The sequence below is a fragment of the Notolabrus celidotus genome, chromosome 9, assembly GCF_009762535.1.
Source record: "Notolabrus celidotus isolate fNotCel1 chromosome 9, fNotCel1.pri, whole genome shotgun sequence".
NCBI lineage: Eukaryota > Metazoa > Chordata > Actinopteri > Labriformes > Labridae > Notolabrus > Notolabrus celidotus.
Window position 1 is genome coordinate 2,452,260 of NC_048280.1, and position 20,389 is coordinate 2,472,648.

The 20,389-nt window shown below is 40.4% G+C and overlaps 1 protein-coding gene across 1 annotated transcript; it reads right to left on the reverse strand.

Moving 5' to 3' along the window:
* Positions 1–58: 58 nt before the first annotated feature.
* si:dkey-220o5.5 (actin filament-associated protein 1-like 2) lies at positions 59–20,369 on the reverse strand. The gene is made up of 16 exons (XM_034691216.1): positions 20,214–20,369; positions 10,517–10,651; positions 10,358–10,432; positions 10,159–10,220; positions 5,461–5,575; positions 5,153–5,370; positions 4,839–5,018; positions 4,492–4,578; positions 3,942–4,011; positions 3,558–3,817; positions 3,366–3,478; positions 3,139–3,256; positions 2,735–2,822; positions 2,440–2,606; positions 338–448; positions 59–174 (listed from the first exon to the last, which is right to left on the reverse strand). The coding sequence occupies exons 1-16, from the start codon at positions 20,227–20,229 to the stop codon at positions 148–150; spliced, it is 1,842 nt and encodes a 613-aa protein (XP_034547107.1). The 5' UTR covers positions 20,230–20,369; the 3' UTR covers positions 59–147.
* Positions 20,370–20,389: the final 20 nt, after the last annotated feature.

Consider the following 20,389-nt stretch of genomic DNA (forward strand, 5'->3'; position numbering starts at 1 on the left):
AAACATGTATCATTGTAAGCAGACTGTACATGTCAGAAAAGCCAACACAGACACATAGTTAGATATAAACAGATCATAGTTCGTCACTTTAAATAAAAAACATGTTGCCTATTTGGAGGCTCCTCGGCTGACGTGATGATCTGACGATCAAGCAGCAGCTTTGGTTTCCCACTCCTGTGAAAACAGAAACAGAAGAGACAGCAGAAAGATAAGCTTCTACGTCTCCAGTCAGTTAGCTACACTTCTAAGTCATCCGATTTACAAGAACTACATCCATTCAGCTTACTAAATCAACTTGCTGTAAAGACAGACAGCGTTCAGTTTGTGTGACTCTGACCTTCCTCCTCTGGAAAACCTTCCCGTGTTCAATGAAGAGCGATGAAGGAGCTCGTCTCAGAGAGTTCTTTGCAGAGGCCGTCCGTCGCAGCAGAGGATTCAGGAAGCTCGCCTGTAAAGAACAACAGAGGTGACATCACTTTTCTAAAAGTCAGTGAACTAAACCTTAAAAAAGGGGTATTATGCTAATTTCCAGGTGTCATATTGTCCCTCTGATAGCTTTGTACAAGCTTTACAGCTCAAGAACTCTATACTGATCTCAGACTGCGGTCTTTGAAAGCCCATATTCCAGCCTCTATCTGAAAAGCTTAATTTCAGTTGGAAATGCAAAACAGAGGTTGGAACTTTCCTCCACTGTATTTGGGAGTGTTCTCTGGTTGCACCTTTTTGGAGTGAAGTTGTTCGGGTTCTGAGCAGCTGGTTCGGTTCAAAGATCCCTTTGACCCCAGATCTATGTCTTCTGGGTGATAGATCTCAAATACAGAACGTTTCAAAGAGTGCTTTTTCTATCATTATGGTTGGTTTGATCACTGCATCCAGAATTATATTAAGACTTTGGAAATCTGACACAAGCCCAAGACTGAAAGACTGGGTAGATGCAATGATATGTAGAGACGGCATCTTACGAATCCATGCTGAACAGCACCACCTCCTGGGACTGCTTTTGGGCTCATATAAAAACTGATCAAGACACTGTGCAGATCCCAATAGTATCAGGATCTCCTGTATAACTATTGCTGTAACACTGTATTATTCCAGTCACGTTTCCATTTCTTGTTATCTCTTTGAACGGACGTCCTGTCTGTATATGTATCCTTTATCCTATGTTTGTGACTGTCTGTCTGACCTGTGCAATGTATCCCAGTGTTTTGTATTTCTGTTTCATTTTGTTCTTTCTTTTCATTATTGTTTTATTTGTAAAACATTGAAAATTTAATAAAAACTTTAATGAAAAGCTTAATTTCAGCTACTGTCTCTTTAAGGCACTGCATTCCAGAACCCAGCACTCCGTAAGCCTCCTCCACTGTCGCCATGCTACAAAACTGTTTAGACCACATATTATGTAATACGGCTGCATGTTTTTGGACCCAAAATCTGACCCGGAAAGTTTGAAGAGGGTCAGTGCTATGTTTATTATACTCTTTCACCAATCTGTGATGTCACAAGTTGAGCAAATCTCGTGTCCCTCTCACGTAATTCTCGTGTGACTTCATGAACAAGCCGTTCAGAGCAGCCTGTGGTCTCAACCTGGGATCACTCCAACACATGTTTACCTCACAGTCTGAAACTTTTCCCACGTTTAATATTGACATCCCACATTCAACATTTCTTTATTTAACCATGTTTCATGTAAAGCTACTCTAGGCTGGTTTCCAGGCATTAAAATGTCCAAAATTCAGCTGCCCGTTTACTCACCCACTCCCGCTCCAGAGCCCACATCACACCCATCCTTCAGCACCTCCACTGGCTCCCCATTCAGCACCGAATCCGCTTCAAGATCCTACCCATCACCTACAAAGCCCTCAATAACCTCGCCCCCTCTTACCTGACTGACCTCCTCAAACGCCACTCCCCATCTCGCCGCCTCAGATCCTCAGATGCCAACCTCCTGTCCCCTATCACCAAGTCCAAGCACCGCACCTTGGGGGACAGAGCCTTTACCATCGCTGGCCCCACTCTCTGGAACTCTCTCCCTCCACACATCCGTAACTCTGACTCTCTCCTCTCTTTCAAAAACCATCTCAAGACCTACCTGTTCCAAAAAGCATACCACACATGACCTCTCCCTCCGCCCCACCTCTGTCCCTGTTTTGTTTGTTTTTATTTATGTGTTTTATTTTCTTTCTTTAGTTTTCATCCTATGTAAAGTGACTTTGAGTACTAAGAGAAGCGCTATATAAATTCTATGAATTATTATTATTATTATTATTAAAAGAACATTGAACATGATTTGTTATTTTGCAGTAAACACACTTGTGAGGCAGTTTGATTTAAAAGTTCCATTATTAAATGTAACATCTTTCTGCTTCGTTTATTAGACTTCCTGGTTATCTGAGCACTTTCTTCTAATCACAGTGGATCCGCCTGTCTCTGTTTTCCTACCTGAGCGCGCTCAGAGCAGACGGCCAGCGACTGTCTGAAAGACGTGCGTTTGTTCTGCTTCCCAACGGACGCCAGGTTGATCTCTGACCCCGCCCTCAGCTGCACCGGCCTCTTCCCCGTCAGCTCCAGCTTCTGAACGGCTCGCTCCACGTCTGCTGACTTCCTGCCTGAAACACAGAGACAACAGTAGTAGTTTTGGTTTCCTGGAAATTCTTGGATTTTTTTGACCAGTGGTAAAGGAAGTGGTAAAGTGTTGTGTTTGGTGTCAGAGGTTTGTTAATCAGATGAGACTCACTGTGTGTTGTGAAGACGGTGTTGCTGTAGGCCACAGAGTCTCTGGAGGACACCGAGCTGCAGCGAACAGAGTCCTGAGAGCTGCTGAGCTGAAAGACGACAAACACGGACTGTAATAAACTTTCTGAAGAACCTGGGGAGTAAAAAACTTTGCCTGTTAAACAAAGGATGCATGCATTTTATTTGCGTCACTAGGCAGAAAGTTATACAGCAACTCTTTTGTAAAATGTTATCAAGATGTCTGAGAGAAGACCACACATCTGCATCTCCTGTGGTTTGGTTTTGAGACCAGTTATAGGTCATTTGTTCCTGTGGCATCAACAAAATCCTGACAACAAACACATAATCGCTCTGCATTGACTCTACAGTCCATGAAAGTGACCCCTCGACTCTGTGTGTGTGTACCATGTGCTCCAGTATGGAGGTGTTGGAGTAGATTGGTTGACTTCTCACTTCCCCGCCAAGATGGAAAGGGTCGTCCATGTAGGTGTTGCAGGTGGGAAACTTTCGAGTCTGCAGCCCACTGAGGAGGGAAGGATCAAGTAGCTTAAAAGGTACCTCAGGGCTCTATACTCGGTCAACTGATATTCATTGTTCTTATTACTTCAATCCCTCTTGTGCGATATATTCACCTGAGAGCTCCACCTGTGTGCTCCTGTGTGTTATTGTTGACATGGTGACTGTGATTGGCAGCTCCGTCCTGCAGCAGCTTTAACCATTGCTCCTTTTCTTCTGAACTACTGACCTGAAACAGAGAACACATGAAACCATGACTTTATGAACTCATTCAAATCATCATCTCGTTTCCTGCCGCTCCACCTCACCTCCAGCATGGCCACCTGGTCACCGAGCATGCTCAGTGTGATCCTGTAGGAGTGGTCGGTGTCAGGTCCGGGTTTGACCTCACATCCCCTGAGCTGGACGGTGTACTGAGGTGACCGCTCCTTCTTCACCTCCGCTCCATCCCCCACCACCACCACCTCCTCATCCTCTTCTTCTTCCTGTCCGAACATGTTGAGCAGACCGGCCTCCACCTGACAGCGTAAACTCTGCCACTGACAGTTCATCAGCACGCTCAGGAAGCCTGTCAATCACACACGGACAGAGGTCAGAGGTCACTGAGGGACTTTATTTTTCATGTGTTTTCTGTATTTTTGATTTTGCACCATCTTGATTTTTGCAGCGTGTTTCCGACATGCGTTAAGTACCTTTGTGTTTGTTGAGGCTGCAGTGAGCTGACGGTTTCTCCTCCTCTGACTCAGACAGGACTGTACTGGACTGAAGACACAGAGAACAAAGTGAACTCACATTTTCATCACCAAAGGTTTGTGGGATACTGTTTTGATGTGCAAGATTCGGCAGGTGGTGCAAATCCATCTTGATTTAATGGAACAAGAAGTGACCGGACTTTGACGAGGTAGGTAGCCCTGCCTGACGCACTCATTAAATTCCACTTTAGTCTAAATGGAAATAAAGTTTAGAAAATAAACATCATGCTGTATTTAAGAAGATTTGAAAGTAGAGATTGAGATCATAAACTTGTTAGATACATAATTACTGAGGGAATAAATGAAGTGAGAAGTAGGCTCATTTTGTCATAGACTTCTATTCAATCTGACACAGGAGTCGCCCCCTGCTGGTCAGTAAAAAGAATGACCAGAGGTAATGTTAGCATTGGTTTCACAAAGGCTACAAATATTTCTTTATGTATGTGTGTGTGTTTGTGTGTGTGTGTGTGTGTGTGTGTTTGTGTCTCACCCTGCAGGACAGCAGCTGTTCTGATTTGCTCAGAGACGAGCAGCTCTTGGTCTCTGCTTCACTTCCAACACTCACCTCTTCCATTACCTGCAACAGATGTAAATATACTGCATCAACACACACACACACACACACACACACACACACTCAGGGGCCACTTCACTACATCCATCTTCCCAATCCAGTATTCTAATCCAATGTTGCGTTCAATGTCGTCTAGAAAAGAAAAAAAAATCTAGCAAAAGATGGACGTCAAATTTCAGACTGAATCCAACAAGTGAAATTTGCATCAGCTGTGTTGTTTGTTTGTTGTGTGGTTTATGTGTTTGTTGTGTTGTTTTGCTGACCCTCCTCCATTCATCGGCCTGCTGGAAGCTGCTGTATCCCAGCACCAGAGACTCTGAGCCCAGTAGGACCAGTTTGAGCTGGTGCTGGATCTTCCTGTTGCACTTGGACTTGTAGACGAGCTGACAGCCGCGCAGGCTCAACTCCAGCTGAGGCAGCAGGTCCTGAGCACACTTATAACACTGACACACACACACACACACACACACACACACACACACACACACACACACACACACACACACAGGAAGACGTCAGCCAGGCAACCTTTGATGTTAATCGTGTAAATGTTCTAAGTTTATCCCCCTCTCCTTACCAGCAGCACGTCGTTCCTGATGATGAACAGCTGTTTGGTCCACTGTCCGAGCCACTTCCTCCTCCACAGGTAACCGCACAGCCGGGACTCTGGGACGGGTCTTAAGCAGGGCTGGGAGGCGCTCCAGTGGAGGTAGTGAGCTCTGTCTTTGACAGGCTCTTCATCATCGTCATCCTCCCCGTATGACTCGTAGTGACTGCTGTCTGACTCCGCCCTCTCTGAGGCGAGGAGGAGAACATTTCATTAACATTGGAGTAATCTGTGGTTGATTAAAGAGCTTGTATTTATGGGTTGTTGTGTTTAGATACCAGTGTTAGACGTGGTGGTGTCAGCTATGTAAGGTTCTGCCTCCTCATATGTATCTTCATCATCATCGCCCCCTAAGCCTCCAGGTGGGAGCGGCGGCACCACAGGGCCCTGGATCTGACAACACAGCAGACAAAAGTTTATCTTCATTGGGAAGGAAACTAGTTTTTGCAGGGGTACGATATGGTTCCATACAGTTCACTATATGACGTTGCGATATTTTCGATGTGTTGTGATGTCATGCGTTGTGTTGCAATATTTTTGCTGTTCTTTCTGCTGAGTTTTGCGATGCGCTGCTTTGCTATACGTTACGCTGCAGTGTTATGCTTTGCCTTGAGTTGTTTTACGATGCGTTGCAATGCGTTGCGATGCGTTGCGATGCGTTGCGATGCATTGCGATGCGTTGTGTTGCCATGTGTTGTGCTGTGCTGTGATGTGTTGCAATGCGTTGTGATGCGATGCGATGCAATGCAATGCGATGCGATACGATGCGTTACGTTGCAATGCTTTACGATGCGATGCGATACGATGCGATACGATGCGATACAATGCGATGCGTTGCGTTGCAATGCGTTGCGTTGCGATGCAATGCGTTGCGATGCGATGCAATGCGTTGCAATGCGATATGATGCAATGCGTTACGTTGCAATGCTTTACGATGCGATGCGATATGATACGATGCGATGCGTTACGTTGCGTTGTGATGCGTTGCGATGCGTTGCGATGCGATACGCTGCAGTGTTATGCTTTGCCTTGAGTTGTTTTAAGATGCGTTTTGATGCGTTTTGATGCGTTTTGATGCGTTGCGATGCGTTGCGATGCGTTGCGATGCGTTGCGATGCGTTGCGATGCGTTTTGATGCGTTTTGAGGCGTTGTGATGAGTTGCGATGTGTTGTGATGCGTTACATTGCAATGCGTTGCGATGCGTTGCGATGCGTTGCGATGCGTTGCGATGCGTTGCGATGCGTTGCGATGCGTTGCGATGAGTTGCGTTTTGATGAGTTGCGTTGCCATGCATTGCGATGCGATGCGTTGCATTGCGATGCGTTGTGTTGCCATGTGTTGTGCTGTGCTGTGATGTGTTGCAATGCGTTGTGATGCGATGCGATGCAATGCAATGCGATGCGATACGATGCGTTACGTTGCAATGCTTTACGATGCGATGCGATACGATGCGATACGATGCGATACAATGCGATGCGTTGCGTTGCAATGCGTTGCGTTGCGATGCAATGCGTTGCGATGCGATGCAATGCGATGCGATGCGATGCGATGCAATGCGATGCGATGCAATGCGTTGCAATGCGATATGATGCAATGCGTTACGTTGCAATGCTTTACGATGCGATGCGATATGATACGATGCGATGCGTTACGTTGCGTTGTGATGCGTTGCGATGCGATACGCTGCAGTGTTATGCTTTGCCTTGAGTTGTTTTACGATGCGTTTTGATGCGTTTTGATGCGTTGCGATGCGTTGCGATGCGTTGCGATGCGTTTTGATGCGTTTTGAGGCGTTGTGATGAGTTGCGATGTGTTGTGATGCGTTGCAATGCGATACGATGCGATGCGTTACATTGCAATGCGTTGCGATGCGTTGCGATGCGTTGCGATGTGTTGTGATGCGTTGCAATGCGATACGATGCGATGCGTTACGTTGCAATGCTTTACGATGCGATGCAATATGAATATCTCACTGTAATGCAATATTTTGCATTACAGTCAGATATCTTGCAATGCAATATGATATGATAGTAAATGAGACAATTCAACATGGTATGATACTTTACAATATGATGCGATGCAGTTTTACAATTAGACATATAACGTTACTTTATAGGGACATTCGTTGTGTCTCAATTACATATATACATATATCTGTCTCCACAGTACTTACACAAAAGAAAATCCTCATGTAAACAGAGAAGCACATTTTAATGACAACAACAAACATTTATATAGAGATATAAACTGTTAGTACTCGTATTGTCAACAAGGTGAGGTGATGAAAAGAAAGAGAACTTAACTGCAGGATAAAGTTAGACAAACAGTTTCCCCCACTCCTGAATGTAAGTGGAGATAAACGCTGTCAGTGAACGTAACATGTTTTTAAAGTAGATGCATATGAACAAAATTTCCCAGGAGACCAGGTTGCTGTGTGTGTGTGTGTGTGTGTGTGTGTGTGTGTGTGTGTGTGTGTGTGTGTGTGTGTGTGTGTGTGTGTGTGTAAGTTTGCCCATCCATCACGTAGGCCAGATGCTAATCAGCCGCCATCAGTGACCACTTCCTCCCTCTGCCAAAAGGAGCAGAGCTCTCGACCAATAGGACGACAGATAGAGGAAAGATGGCCTCATGTATAAACACTGAACATCCTGTCACTCCCTCCAACACACACACTAACACACACACACACACACACACACACACACACACACACACACACACACACACACACACACACACACACACACACACACACATAGTAACCCTGCCGTCTCCTCCCAAACCTCAGGAGGACTGGAGTCTGTCATTACTGACCCACATCACAAACCTCCTCCTCCTTCTCCTCCTGTTATCTTATTTTTTCTTTCCAAACCACTTTTCTTTAACGTCGAGGGAAACCATCAGGAGGTCAAGAAGTGCAAGAAAGCAAAAAAACAACAAGAGTAAGAGAAACTGATTCAGAGTAAGACCGGTTTGAACTTCAGGAATGGCTAAATTTACCTCACTTCATGTGTTTTTCATTTGAGTCGTAAAGGATGCTCCTCTGCAGCCGTGCAGAGACTATTCAGATGCAAAACTGGAGCTGAAGCACTGATGGAGAGTTTTCCAACAGAACTGTGATCTCTTCTGATTAAAAATGAAGCAAAGGTGCAAAAAAAACTGCAGTTCCTTAAGTGGCCACTTGAGGCTCGCTCTAATAATGAGTCAATCCCCATTAGGTCCCATATTAAACTTCCTCAAAAATAAACACATTTACAGTCTGCTATTAAAACAGTTTTTGGTCTTTGTACTATTTTTCTTTGTTTGATTCGACCATAGTTGGATGAAGAATTATATAAGTCATCTATTTTGATTATATCAAGCCTTAAAGTTTAGGGCGTGGTCACTTTGATTAAAAAGAACTTGTTGTCCATCGGATATTTTCATTTAAAAACTGGACATACAATCTGTCTTCCTGTTAGATTAACGGCACTAACCGGCCACCCAAGACGTCTGAGCTGAAGCTTCTTCAGGGAGTGAAATCCTCGTTTGATCACTGCGCTTGTTATACCAGGCTTTAAGAGTCAGTGACATCCTTCAAATCTTTTCTTAAGACCCACTTTTACAGACTTGCTTTTATGTGACTTCCACTTTAACCACTTTGTATTGTTATCTTTTTCTTTTCTTTTTCTAGTCTTACTAATTGTTTTGAATTTGATTTGATTATTCATTGTTTTCTTTTTTCATTTATTATTTTTAATGTTCTTAATTGATCATTTTCTATTTTCTCTGATGTGATGTCGTCTTCTTCTTAAAACCTTTTTATTGTCCTTTACTGCTTTTATTTCTCCTCCTCCTCTTCCTCCCTTACAAATCCCTGCATGCCCTCGCCCCCCCTCCCCAATACCTGGCTGACCTCCACCAACACACTCCCTTCCGGAACCTACGGTCTATGGATCTGGGTCTCCTCTCCATCTCCATCCCCCCGGACTAAGCTGCAGACTTTTGGAGACAGAGCCTTCAGTGTGGCAGCCCCCACTCTGTGGAACTTTCTCCCACCCGAGATCCACAGCGCCCCAACCCTGGACAGATTTAAGAAAGCAGTCAAAACGCACCTTTTCCTCAAGGCCTTTCCCCGTGAGACAGTGTTGTCCCCACCTACCCCCCTGACCCCCTACCTGACCCTGTGAAGCCACCTTGGATTTCTTGAAGGCGCTAAATAAATTTCAGTTATTATTATCATTATTATTATTATTATTATTATTATTATTATTATTATTATTATTACTAGTATTATTATTATTATTATTATTACTAATTTATCTAATTAATTAATTAATTAGTATTTTTTTATTTTTTTTTATTTTTGAAAAACCTCTTTAACAAACATTTATTGGTCTACTGTCTCACCACTTTATTCTGTGAAATATGTGTTTGTTCTTTTAAATCTTTTGCGTTGTATTTTGTTTTTTGCATTGTTACCAGAAATATACAAAATTGATTAGAAGCGTGGACTTAGCAAAATATATTTTATTTTATCAAGACTTGGTTCAAGCTTCAGTTCCAGAAAGGACCAGTTGAGACCGCTGAAGAGATCTTTAATCTGAATCGCATGGTCTAGAGGAAAGCCTGGACCTATGGCTTGATGCTTGGAGCCTGGTATGTGGGCTTGTAGCTAGGAGCCTGGGGCTGAAACTTGAGTTGGTAACTGGTAGTTGCTATACAAATAAAGGTATTATTATTATTATTATTATCCCTCACTGTTTAAATGAGCCTCAGTTGTTGACTGTTTAGCTCTGATAGCTCTCCTCTCCAGCTCCCCCTCCCTTCAGATATGGTCAATCCCAGTTCCAGAGAACATGGCGGCCAGATGCCAAACTCAAGTCTTCATTTACGCAGCCGAGAAGCCCATGGGTGATGTCATGGTGTCCATTATTGAACTATTACACCAACAAACACTGGAAAGGAAATATTCGATGTATGTATGTTGACTCACCAAGTTCCTCAGCCACAGAGGAGGGTCCTGCTTTGAGACCAGCTCAGAGGACCCGACCCCTTCTGGAGAAAACAAAAACACAACTCTGCACGTGTCATTTTAAAGACATTAAAAACATTAATTTATCTTCAGTTTAACATGATTGTGTATCTTGCATCATATACCAATGTTGCACACGGTGATCAAAGCTCATTTTTACCTGTTAAAGGTGAATCTGTCAGCTCATTGCAAGGAGACGATGGACAGCTCATGATCATGTACTCAGCATCTTCCACTGGAAGCACAACAAACACACCGTCTGTGTCAGTGCTGTGGTGTGACGAGCAGGGCTTATTAAAAAATACAGAATGATAAATACCAGGAGTGTCGTTCGTTTGCAGTTTGGACAGCAGCTCTGAAATAGATTTCTTCTGAGCCTGAGCGATATAACTCAAGTTCTCTGAGTCCAGAACAGACAGGAAGGACTGCAGGTCCCAGATCAGTTTCGCCAGCACTACAGACAGACAGACAGACAGACAGACAGACAGACAGGTGAGCAGATGGTCTCACATACTCAGCTGTTTATCTGTTCAGCTTCATTAAGAAGGTAAAATCTGAACATGAGTTTATCTGGGTCTGTCTGAGTCACCACCAACCTGATTGTTGACAGAGCAGCAGAGCCATGACTCATGTTAGATTACACACTCACTATCTGTTCCAATGAAAGACTCATTGTCTCTGCACACACACACACACACACACACACACACATACACACACACACGCTGTTTATTTGTGTTTTTAGTGTGTGCGAAGTTGAACCACTAAAGTTTAAAAACATCTTGAAAATGATCGTACACTGGTAACAGTCTGCTAGCTAAACACTGCAAGCTCATTAACATTAATCATAACATAGAGACGTACACCTGCTAGCATACCGTCACTTAGCTTCTGTTCTTCATATTAGACTTAGATTTTTAAAACAAAATGTATATCAATAAAAATCCAAAATGTACAAAGTGTTTGGTGTTTAATTAGCACGTGTGCTAATACGCTTATTTCTTCATAAAACGATGAAAGGTGCTTAAAATACGCTAATTTCTAACAGTTATAACCTTAGTGTAGCCTTTTTAATGTTATACCCTTCCTCCCTACCAAAGTGTTACATTTCATCTTGGTAGAGTTTACATTTTCAAACCTAGCATGTCATGCTTAGCCCATTAGAATCTCTATGCTAAAATGCTAATTTAACAAGAATTCTAACAGGCTTTAAACATGCTAACCTGATCAGGTTTCATTCTCAATCTTTGCATTTTATGCCTGGCGTGTTACAGGTTTCACATGCTAATTTGTTAATATGTTAAATTTTGTTTGACAGATATAATTCTGGTATGTTTTATCCTCAAACTTTGCATGTAGTTCTTAGGTTGTCTACATGTTAGCATGCTAATAACCGGAATAGTGCTATGATTAAGAACTAGAATGCTAATCTTCTAAATGATAGGATGTTAACACACTAAAAACACCTATATGTATGCTGTAAAAGTTTTTGTTGAGACGTTTGCATTAAAAAAACATTAACATGCTAAATGTTAGGTTGTTTACATGCTAGAATGCTAATATGCTAAATAGTAGGATTTTTACATACTATAATGCTATTATGCTAATGTTGGGATGTTTAAATGCTAGAATGCTAATGTTATCAAGCACCTTTTTAAACAACCCATTATAAAGTTTATTATTCAAACATAGTGATTTAACATACGTTAGGATGTTTACATGCTAGTATGCTAAACGATGGGATGCTTACGTGCAAACATTTTCAATAGTGGTGTCAAATTAGTGGTGTTAAAGTTAGCTTTGGGTTTGTTTTTATGACTGATGCTTCACAGAGAAATTATGTTGTGTCATCGTTTCTAAAATCAGATATTTACATGAAAAAAGATATTAAAGGGATATTACGTCACATCAGTTGTTGTTCTGTGAGTTTCATGAGTCAGACCCCGACAGAGAGAGAGTGAGTGGGGTTCAGTTTGTCGTCAGCAGGTTGATAAAACATGGAGTTGTCATGGAGTCAGTGTTCATGTTATGAATGAAGCTTTTGTGTCTCTGTGCTTTGAATGAACACTGACTCTGTGTTGTGGCCTCAGGAGAGTGAAGGGCTGACATCATTAAAGGCAGTTATATGAGAGGAATTTCTCTTCATGTCTTTTAACAAAAAATATAAACCAAATATTTTCCTCTTACGTGGATCAGATGAGCTGCTTATCTCCTGATCACACCTGTCCAGGTACAAGTTTCCCATCACAGACATTGGGATGTTCTGGCCTTCACATGTTAACTGATGTGACATGATACACACTGATAACATGCTGACTGCTGCTAATGTTTAACAGACTGTCGACTGTACACATACAGTTACATAATCTGAAAAACCTGTGGTCCTTTATCAGAGAGGGAAACATCAGGAAGTAGCCTTGGATGGAAAGTTAATAGATTGATCTGACCGATGAGAGACTGAAACGTCTGTGTTTTAATTTTTAAACTCAAAACTCAAAGTTTAGAAGTCTTCAGATAAGCTGAAGAATTTCAGGGCTGATAAAAACCACCTAAAGGACTCCAAGAACCACCTTAAGGACCACTTGAGCCTCTTTGGGGGGTTCTTGAATCACAAGTATGATTTTAGAACCTCTTTGATCAGCATTAGAACCTATTCTATAACTTTCAGAACCACAACCTTCTACAGCAGGACTAGAACCACCTTACAGATTCCCAGAACTTCCAAAAAAACAAACTAACACTAGAACATCTTCAAAGGAGCCCCCGAACCCCAATAAGATGACTAGAACTACATGTATTACCTCTAGAACCTCCTCACTGATAATTATGACCTATAATAGGACTATTCGAACCTACACAACACAAGAACCACTTTAACAACCATGAAGGACTCTGATGGGACTTTGAGAATCACCTTAAGGTAAAGGAACTTAAACAGCAAGGCTTGAAATACCTTTAATACTAAAGGAACCTTCTGATTACCACAAGAACCTCCAGTGGGACTTTTAGGACTAACCCTCACCCAAATCCAGACTAGAACCACCTAAAACACCACCAGAACATCTTAGACAACCACTAGAACCTTCTATGGTACTTGAAGAAGTAGTGCCTAAAGGATCACTTCAACCACCTCAATGTGGATTAGTACCAAAACCCTACAAGACCCCATTTAAGAGGTCTTGTAGTTTTTTTTTTTTTTAGGTACAACCTTTAATATGACTATAAGAATAAAAAAGGACCACTACAACCTCCTCAACCAAGACCAGAACCACCAAATACCACAAGAACCCATTAAATGTTTGGTAGAACTTTTAATATGACTATAAGAATAACAAAGGACCACTACAACCTCCTAAACCCAGACTAGAACCACCAAAACACCATAGGAACATGCTTAAAGTTTACTAGAACCTTAAATAGAACTTTAAGAGCAACCTTAAGGACTACTAAACCCCACTAAACCCAGACTAGAACCACCAGAACACCTCAAGTACCTACTTAAAGTTTACTAGAACCTCAATAGAATGTTAAGATCAAACTGCAGGACAACTATTAACCTCCTTGATCTGGAGCAGAACCATTTAAAATACAACAATTGCATTTTTAACTCCCACTAACCCCTTACAGGACTTGTGGAACCCCCTTAAGAACCCCTTAAACCTTTGACAGCATTACTTGAACCACAACTAACACTGCTGTCAAAAGGATATAAGACATTCCCCAGCATATGTAGAACCCTTAAAGGTGACATATCACGCTTTTTTCATCAATATATATTGGTCTAAGAGGTCCCCAAAACATGTCTTTAAAGTTTATGCTCAAAAAAAACACTTTGAAATCAGATTTTGGTCTGCCTGAAAAACCCTCTTCTTCAGTCCTCCTCAGAACAGTCTGTTTTTTCTCTGACCACGCCCCCTCAGGAAGTGGATGTGGCCTCGGCTGTCCAGCACGTTGATCTAATGTTTTACATGTTGGCTGAATATACACGGCTGCTCACAGACCCGCGTTACTTCAACCCTCTGAATCTGATCCAGAATCTGATCCTGACGGAGAGGCGCCTGCAGCAGGACCTTTCTGAAGGATTGGTCACAGATTTAGTGTTTCTTGTTGTTTTATTTATCAGTATGTCGACGTGTGTCTTGGTACACAGCTACAGCTACAGCTATGAAGATGTAGCTATGTGGCTATGCTAATTAGCGCTAGCACTTATCCATGACAAATAAAAATCATCCACTAGATCTTCAAATCTGCAGACGTGGGGAGTAAAACCGACCTCTGCCAGAAAGGCAGCAGGACCTTTCTGAAGGATTGGTCACAGATTTAGTGTTTCTTGTTGTTTTATTTGTCAGTATGTCGACGTGTGTCTTGGTACACAGCTACAGCTACGACATGTAGCTATGCTAACTAGCGCTAGCACTTATCCATGGTAAATAAAAATCATCCACTAGATCTTCAAATCTGCAGACGTGGGGAGTAAAACCGACCTTTGTGTTTATTAAGACAGCCTACAACTAGCATGCCTCCCTCCTAAGCTCCTTGTTAGCACACATGTGTGCAGGGAATGAGAAACGGAGGCGGGGGGTTGAGTTGTATTTTATACAGTCTATGGGCTGAACAAGCTCCGAGCTCTGACTTCCTGTTACAGACCGGATATTGTTGTTACGTATGAAAAACACTGAAGTCTGAAACGGCTGGTTTCACACACATTTACAGAAAGGTGGAGAAATCAGAACAGGGGCAGAATGGATTCTTTTCATTCTCGGGGGGTTTGTAGACAGGGACACATATTTCAGGTAGAGAACCATTAAAAAGTCAATTTTGCATGATATGTCACCTTTAAATTAAATCCCACTAGAACATCCTTTATGACCACAGGAACCTTCAGTAGGACCAATAGAACCACCTTAAGGACAGGCTCACATCATGGCCCTAAAGATCCCTTCAGCTTTCTTAAAGACCATCTGGACTCTTTGGATCTTTTGTAGCGCCTTCTGGAACGTTCCTTCTGGTCAATAGAACCTCTTTTAGTAGAAACATTACATCATATTGCTTCCAAGCCTTTATTTTCATGTAAGTTTTATTGGTTTGGAGGTCTTTATTAGAAATCTATCAATGTTAAGTTTTCTTCCATGAAACGACTTTATCATTGTTGTTTTCTTTTGTTTTTTAAAACCTACAGATCGACTGAGATGAAGTCAAAACAACCTGAATTATCATCAGAAGGAGTGAAAATGTTAAAAATGCAGCTGAACAGACGGTGATTGTGTTCCAGCTCCATTCATACGGACAGAGCGAGTCCATTCACACTCAGAGCAGAGTGGGAGATGAAGGTTAAAAGTTTCTGATTAACTCCACTCTGCTGATTTTAAGGATCCTAGAGCTCCGTTTATCAGCCTGCTGCTGTTTTAAACATCGAGCTGCACATACCTCACACACCCACAGCACACGAACAACAACAACAACAACAAAAACAACAACAGAAAGACTGTTTGTCCACCTCGGAGAGATCGAGATGGTTCCACAGCACGAATAACTTCTGCTGCACTGAGATACAAGGAGTTTGTGTTGCTGAACGCAGCTTATCTGACCATCAACATTACTTCCTGTCTCTGGCTTTGATGCTGCTGGACACACACACACACACACACACACACACACACAAACCTACACCCCCTCATCCCACACACACACATGAGAAATGACGTCCGTTTGAATGAAAGAGATAATCTCAGTCTGAGGAAACAAAATATGACCCTCTTTATGACAGCTGCTTGGTTTTTACCAACACAGACAGTAGCGGTATGCAATCAATCATTACACACAGAGAAGCCACAACAAACTGACCTCCCCTGAAAAAATAGCAGCGGCATTTTCTCAAGAAATAACGGACTGTTGCTATGTGGGATTGGCCAATCAGAAGCAAGTGTTAAACAGCGCGTTGTAAAATCAAAGAATTACATGTCTGTGATGATTACAAACACCTCAATGAATACGTACGATACATTAAGATACGTCAGGATACAACACAGTATGCTAAGATACTGTACTATACGTAAAGATACGATATAATACAGAACAATAAGATACGGTGCGATACATTAAGATATGACACCTTAAGATACGGTAAGATATGATACCATTGGATACATTTATATACAATAAGATACGTTACAGTTCCTTAAGAAGCGTAAGATAGGATACGTTAAGGTACAGTATGATACGTTAAGATACAATACATTAAGATACTGTACCATATGTTGAGATACGATACGATAAGTTAAAATACGATCAGTTAAGATACAGTACGATACGTAAAGATAAAGTACGATACATTAAGTTACAGAACGATACGTAAAGATACAGTATGATACATTAATATACAGTATGATAGGTTAATATACTGTACGTTAAGATACTGTACGTTACATTGAGATATGATAAGTTAAGATACGATACGTTAAGATATAGTAGGATATGTTAAGATACTGTACCTTATGTTGAGATACAATACCATAAGTTAAGATACGATAAGTTAAGATACAGTAAGATACGTTAAGATACTGTATGTTACGTTGAGATACGATACGTTAAGATACTGTACGTTAAGATACGATAAGTTAAGATACGATACCTTAAGATACGATAAGTTAAGATACGATAAGTTAAGATACGATAAGTTAAGATACGATAAGTTAGGATACAATTAGTTAAGATACGATACGTTAAGATACTGTACGTTAAGATACGATACGTTAAAATACTGTACGTTAAGATACGATAAGTTAAGATACAATACGTTAAGATACGATAAGTTAAGATACAATACGTTAAGATACGATAAGTTAGGATACGATTAGTTAAGATACGTTAAGATACAATACATTAAGATACGATAAGTTAAGATACGATACATTAAGATACGATACGTTAAGATACTGTACGTTACATTGAGATACGATACATTAAGACACGATACATTAGGATACGATACGTTAAGATACGATACGTTATGTTAAGATACGATACGTTCAGATACGATACACTAAGATACGATACTTTAAGATACGATACATTAAGTTACGATACACTAAGATACGATACTTTAAGATACGATACACTAAGATACGATACTTTAAGATACGATACATTAAGTTACGATACACTAAGATACGATACTTTAAGATACGATACGTTAAGATACGATACTTTAAGATAGGATACACTAAGTTACGATACTTTAAGATAGGATACATTAAGACACGATACATTAGGATACGATACGTTAAGATACTGTACGTTATGTTAAGATACGATACATTAAGATACGATACATTAAGATACGATACACTAAGATACGATACATTAAGTTACGATACACTAAGATACGATACTTTAAGATAGGATACATTAAGATACGATACATTATGATACGATACGTTAAGATACTGTACGTTATGTTGAGATATGATAAATTAAGATATAGAACATTACGTTAATACACAATACGTTAAGATACGATGTGATACAATTCGGTATGACACTTGAAGATTTAGTATGATTTGTTTTTATACGATATGTTTTGATTCAATAGGTTAATATATGATATGATGTGATGCATTCAAAACAGTCTGTTAAAATACATTACGATATGGTACGATACGTTAAGACACGACATGATATCAAAATCAAGTGAGATCCACTTGAAAGAACAGAAAACATATCTTCTTTAAAACTGTTTGAAAAGTCTGAACAACATTTCTTCTAAAATTTAAAATTTTTACCCCCAAACTTGTTTTTTGCCTTTTCGTCTTTCCTTTTCGAGTGAATGGACCTAAGAGATTAAACTAACCCATCAGTCTCCCGTCCCCGCACAGACTTGATGTTGGTACACTCTGGTTTTATCTTCTGAGGACACAGTTAACACATGAAGTCATGCGCCTAAATCTAGCTGCCGCTGCTTTCGGTCAGAGTGTGTGTAAGTGGAGAAAAATGCTAAATTGCCAGTGTGAATCCAAACAGTCTATTAGCTCCGTCTCCCGAGGGCAGCAGGGGGAGGAAGTGAGGAAGACTATGATGAGGGGTGGGAGGAAGGAGGATGGAGGAGGACAGACGGGAGTTTCCGACTGTTTTGCTGCTTTAGTTTACATACCATCAGCGTGATAAAGACCAAGAGCTCCGGACATCAACAGGTTCGGGGATAGATTGCCTTTTTTCTGACACGCTACTCTGAGAGAAGTGAGAAGTTTTTTTCATTCATGTTTCATTTCCAGTTTTAATCATTGAGCTTTCTTAATTATTTATTATTTATATGCTTCAATAAATAATAAGTAGGAATAAAATAAGAAATAAATACTACATTTAAAAAACTGCAACTGTAAATGATAGCGTGATCTAAAACATCTATTAAATGTTTAAAGCTCCAGTGAGGAGTTTTTATCTGCTCAGACTGACTTCATGTAGACGTCTCTTTATGAGCGATAAGAGTCAACAAGGTCATCAACAACAAGACTGATTACTTCTATAGAGTTATTTGTGATGTGTAAACCCACAGGTGAGGGGAAGGTGTCAGTTTAGCTGTATGCCACTTAAACAGCCTTTTTATATGTTTAAATGGAAAGAAAACAACAAAAATAAAGGAAGAATATTTGATATGCGGCTGGGGGAAAAGACACATTTATAACTTTTTGATTTATTATTGTAATTTTTAATTTACTTGTTTTTATTTATTTAATTGATTCATTTTGCAATCTTTAATTTGAAGTTTTAATAATTTTTTTAAATGTATTGTTTTCTATTTTGTCTCTTTTTTTTTTACTTCATTGAATCTAGTCAAATTTCTTAGTAATACAGCTCTTTATTCAATTTACCTTTACTCTTTATTTACTGGAATTAAGCTGTGTACTGTATTTCTATGGCACTCAAGTTATCAATCAATCAGTCAATCTTTATTTGTACAGCACCAAATCACAACAAACGTTCTCCTCAGACTCTTTCCAAACAGAGCAGGTCTAGACCGTACTCTATGTTCTATTATCAACAAAGACCCAACATCAAGACCGGATCAGATCCAGTCCCATCTTCCAGACAGGACTCAGTCTGATCTCATCTTAATCCACCATGAGCAGAGCACTTTGCAGCATTTAGCAAGTTACAGTGGCAAGGACAAACTTCCTTTAACAGGCAGAAACCTCCAGCAGGACCAGACTCATGTTAGACACACATCTGCTGAGACTGAATGTTACCGATTAATGACATGATACAATTAAATAGAAAATAATAATCAATGGAAAGATTTTCAATAAGTGACACATTTTAGTGTTAAAATAATGCAGTGTGAGAAGTTTTGTCAGAAAAGGACAGAATCAGCAGAAATATAAGGAGTATTAATTTGTCCACAGGGGGCGCCAAAATCAGTACAAACTAAAAGTTCCTCACTGGAGCTTTAAATACTGCTTATAAATGAGGTCATAAAAAACATTCAGTATGAATGAAACATTTAACATATTAAAAAACAGTGAATTTCCCCCAAATGTTAAATTCTAAGACAATTTTAAAATTTTCTGTATTATGATGCATTATGTAATTTTACTACATAAATGTTATAAACCTGTCAAATTAGACATTAATTTATAACATAAACACACAAAGTAAAAGTGTATAGATTAAGCAACAAAAACAGCTTCTTAAAATTACAGAAAATGTTAAATTTCATGATACACTAACACGAAAGCTGTGAAAGTGTTGTTCCATTATCTTATACTGTATATGTTAGACTTCATGAGTATTATAAAAGGAGATTTAAAAAATCATCACATTTAATTTTCTTTACATTTTTGATGTCAGAGGTATAATCCAAAGAGTATCAAAGCTTGAAGGTCTCATAGAATCTGGCTGCGAACTTGTGGTTCTTTTGATTTCCAGTGGTGTGAACATATTCTGAGTTCTTCTGCTGTAGCTTTATGATCACGCAGTTTAAAGTAAATGGATACGATTGTTGAATAAAGTGAGCACAGTACCTTTCTGTTTGTCCATGTCTGTCTGTCTGTTTCAGCAGGCTCCTCTCTGCAGTCTCATGTCTCGGCTGAAGAGTCCACAACATCAAACAGAGAAAGAGAAGCTGTCCTCCTCTGTGAACTCTCTCTCTCTCTGTGGGAAGAAGTTCTGCTCTGACGGTCGAGTCCTGAAGTCCTGC